This window comes from Monodelphis domestica, chromosome 8 (assembly GCF_027887165.1).
Source record: "Monodelphis domestica isolate mMonDom1 chromosome 8, mMonDom1.pri, whole genome shotgun sequence".
Lineage (NCBI taxonomy): Eukaryota > Metazoa > Chordata > Mammalia > Didelphimorphia > Didelphidae > Monodelphis > Monodelphis domestica.
The window spans coordinates 97,262,076-97,265,497 of NC_077234.1; the positions used below are offsets into that span (position 1 = coordinate 97,262,076).

General features: G+C 43.1%; 1 protein-coding gene across 1 annotated transcript; it reads right to left on the minus strand.

Annotated features, from left to right (window-relative positions):
* Positions 1-479: 479 nt before the first annotated feature.
* On the minus strand, positions 480-2,151 carry LOC100011607 (calcium-regulated heat-stable protein 1-like). The gene has a single exon (XM_056808056.1). It carries the CDS (start codon positions 2,101-2,103, stop codon positions 1,663-1,665), a length of 441 nt encoding a protein of 146 aa, XP_056664034.1. The 5' UTR covers positions 2,104-2,151; the 3' UTR covers positions 480-1,662.
* Between the last annotated feature and the right edge of the window lie 1,271 nt (positions 2,152-3,422).

Below are 3,422 nucleotides of genomic sequence, written 5' to 3' on the forward strand. Positions count from 1 at the left end.
AAACCTCCACTGAGCTTTGGAGCTGTCCCCTCTAGCACCTTCTGTATTCAAAGTCCTAGTCAATTATTTCCTTTTCCCAAATCCCTTTTTTTTTTAAGTTAAGGAACTTTACTTTAGCCATTTTCAATAAAAGTTAACAAGCAGTTAATTCTTGAACTTCAGTTTTAAATCATCAGCAAATAAGCAGCCATTTAAAATGTTTTAATCATTTTCTAAAAACCACAAAATTCAGAATATAGCATACATTTTTCCTTTTAAATAGCAACCACTATAAATGCAAAAAAAACAATTACAAAGAAAATCCAAAAGGCTCATTTACTTAAAAAAATAATTTAAATATGTACAGTACGTGCAATCTTGTAGCAAGACAAGCGCACACATGCAATTGTATCTGGTTTAAGGCAGGAACCTTAATCACTAAAAAAAAAAAACTAAACATTTAATATGTCACATTTAAAATAAGAAGTCACCATCCAAAATATGTTTAAAATGTTCACTTTACTCAGGTTGTCAGAAAGCAAGTAATTACCCCCCTCGGTCAGCTAGCGTTGCAGCACAAACCTTAAGAGATGGTTTTGTGTTCTAAACAGGAGCCCTCACTGTACCACCTTCCACAGTATAATGGTTCAAACAGAGCACAAAACAGCCAAAAAACCAGAGAGATGGACCCAAACTTGGCACCTAAGCATCAAAGCCCAAGGCTTCATTAAGAGCAGGGATGTCCTCATACTGGGGCCTCAAAAGTAGAAAAATGTAAGGCTTTACAGCAGGAATGAGGGATTCTGTCTTACAACTTTGCATGACTGAAACTCTCCACAGTACCCAGATGGGATCCTGGGAGTTACATAAGGGCTGGGCTGCCTAATCTCTCTCCCATCAATCCCTCTCCTCTGGCCAGCTGGTTGGCCCTCCTGCTTCCCCACCCTTAGATGGTACCCTCTCAAGAAAGGCACTGAAACAACTTCTTAAGAATCCAGAGATTCATTCCCTGAACTCAACTGCTTCTCCCAAGTCTCCATCATCCTCAGGTCATCCCCATTCTAACTAATCAGTAATCCTGGCTCAAGGCTAAGGCAAAGGCTAAGACTAGCTAAGGACACTGAGAGGGGACAAGCTGAGTCACTATAGGATTGGGGCCTCAGGGAAGAAAATCCAAACTATCCATTAGGCCCCTTCTTAGGCCTCTGTCCCAGAGCTGTAACTGGTGGTGTAAAGGCCCTGGCACATACAGGTACAGGGAGCAGGTCCATCTATGTGGAAGCTGGAGCTAACAGTTGCCCAGTCAGAATGTTAGGAAAATAACACATCCCAAAAGGTTGCCCTTTCTAAATCTTCTTGGGCTTAAAGTTTAATCCTCCACTCAGCTACTGAGCCTCCTCTTGTTAAAAAAATTAATACATTTCAGGGGGTAAGGCATCAAAACACATCCCCCCTCACCCCTGCCCCTGGCCCCTGGTCCCCCCTTTCTCCTTTCTTCAGCAATTAAGTCACATCTAACAATTTGACCCTTGAGTTCCCACTCCCTTCCCATCCCTTGGCTGAAATTTACTCATAACTCATCTGTCTGTCCCCAAAACTTGTCCCACCTCCCCTCCCAAAACAGTGTCCTCCAGGAGAGCCAAGCTGGGGAGAAGAGAGGAAGCAGGGGTACCAGGAGGCCACCTAGGAACTGATGACATGTCCTGACCAGGTCTCATGTTTGGTGCCTGGTGCCAGGTGAGTGATGACAACTTCCACAGCCTGGTGCTTCTCATTCTTGGGTGGGATTGAACACATCTTGTAAGTGACTTCATCTCCTTCCATAGGCATGTATTCTCCTTCCACATCAGAGATAAGAAGGAAGATGTCAGGGCCACCATCTGCTGGTGTAATGAAGCCATGCCCCTTGGAACGGTAAAAGCACTTACAGACACCCTTGTAGATGGGTCCCTCAGATGCAACAGTCACTGAAAAGGTCCTAGTCCGTCGGGTTGGCAAAGGGCTAGGGATGAGGTACCCTCTCATAGGAGATGGTGAACAGTTCCTTTCCCGGGCACCATCAGGTAGACGGAGAGAGGCTGGATGGGTGGGGGTCTTCAGTAGTTTGGGAGGTTCTGCTGACATAATTTACCTGGGGCTCTGGTTCCCGGGGGCACAAACAGCTCAGCACAGTCTCAGCCAGTCCCAAGTCCCTTTTAAGGTAATTGTGACATCACTTTTCTGAATCCCTCTTATTTGTTAGACTCCGTCTAGATCAGAGGCAGTTCTTTCAGATGCCTGGAGTCACATGGGACAAGAAGTGAGCATCTTCCATGTGCCAGAGAGCCATTAAGCCTTTGTTATCCCACCAGAGTACTGCAAGTGTCCCCCCACCTTAAAGAATTTGTTGACAGCAAAGCATCCTGCCTTTGTTCTTAATTCAATCAAAGAGTAGGGCTGAATTAAAACTTAATTCAGAGAATGGTCTATTTTCAAACCCAATAAAAAACTTTGCCTTTTAAATGTTGTCAACATTGTCGACATGAAAAACACAGAACCAGTATAGGAGTCAAAAATCCAAATCTTTAATCAGGGTAAGAGACAAGTCCTTAATAGTTGGCTACTACCCAGAGTCAAGCGCTAAATACCACACAAAGCCAAAGCTCTGGGGACTCTGGGGATGGTGTCTCTGGGAGAACCCTCCACCAAAGAGGGTTCTCCAAAGAACAATAGGACATAGGGGTCTTATATAGCTTTGGGGGAATTAAGGACAGAAAATATACACTGATTGGTTACAATCAGCCTTGGGAAAGAGGCTGTAGCAGGAAGCTGGGATATTAGGGAGTGTCCTAAACTAAAATGGATGGGAAAGGATGATTCCTGCCAAGTACTGGACTATGGGAGAAGTCTCTGATACAATGGGAGAAACTTATAAGACAAAAAGGGTACATAAGATTTTATTATATCAACTAGTCCTACCTAAACTGAGACCATTGAGTACTTTAATGTTTATTGTTTAGTCAAAGACAAAGGCAGCCTGGGACTTCCCTCAAGGGAGGTTCTCAAGGGACAGGGGTAAACTTGGGGTTTCCAGAATTAAAGTTGAAGAAAACAAAAAGATTCAAGCTAGTGTTAAGTTTTCATAGGTGTAATGCTATTTATTAATTTATTATGGGGTAGTTGTGTGGCTCAGTAGATTGAGAGTCAGGCCCAGAGACAGAGGTCCTGGGTTCAAATCTAGCCTAGACACTTCCCAGGTGTGAGACCCTGGGCAAGTCCCCATTGATTAGCCCTTACCACTCTTCTGCCTTAGAATCAATATCCATTATTAATTATAAGATGGAAGATAAGGGTTTTTCTTAAAGATGTAATATTATTTAAATATAGGTTGTATTTAATGCCAGAGCACTTTCAGAAAACTAGTTTTTATATGTGTGTATTCTGTCAAGGATTTAACAAGTGTT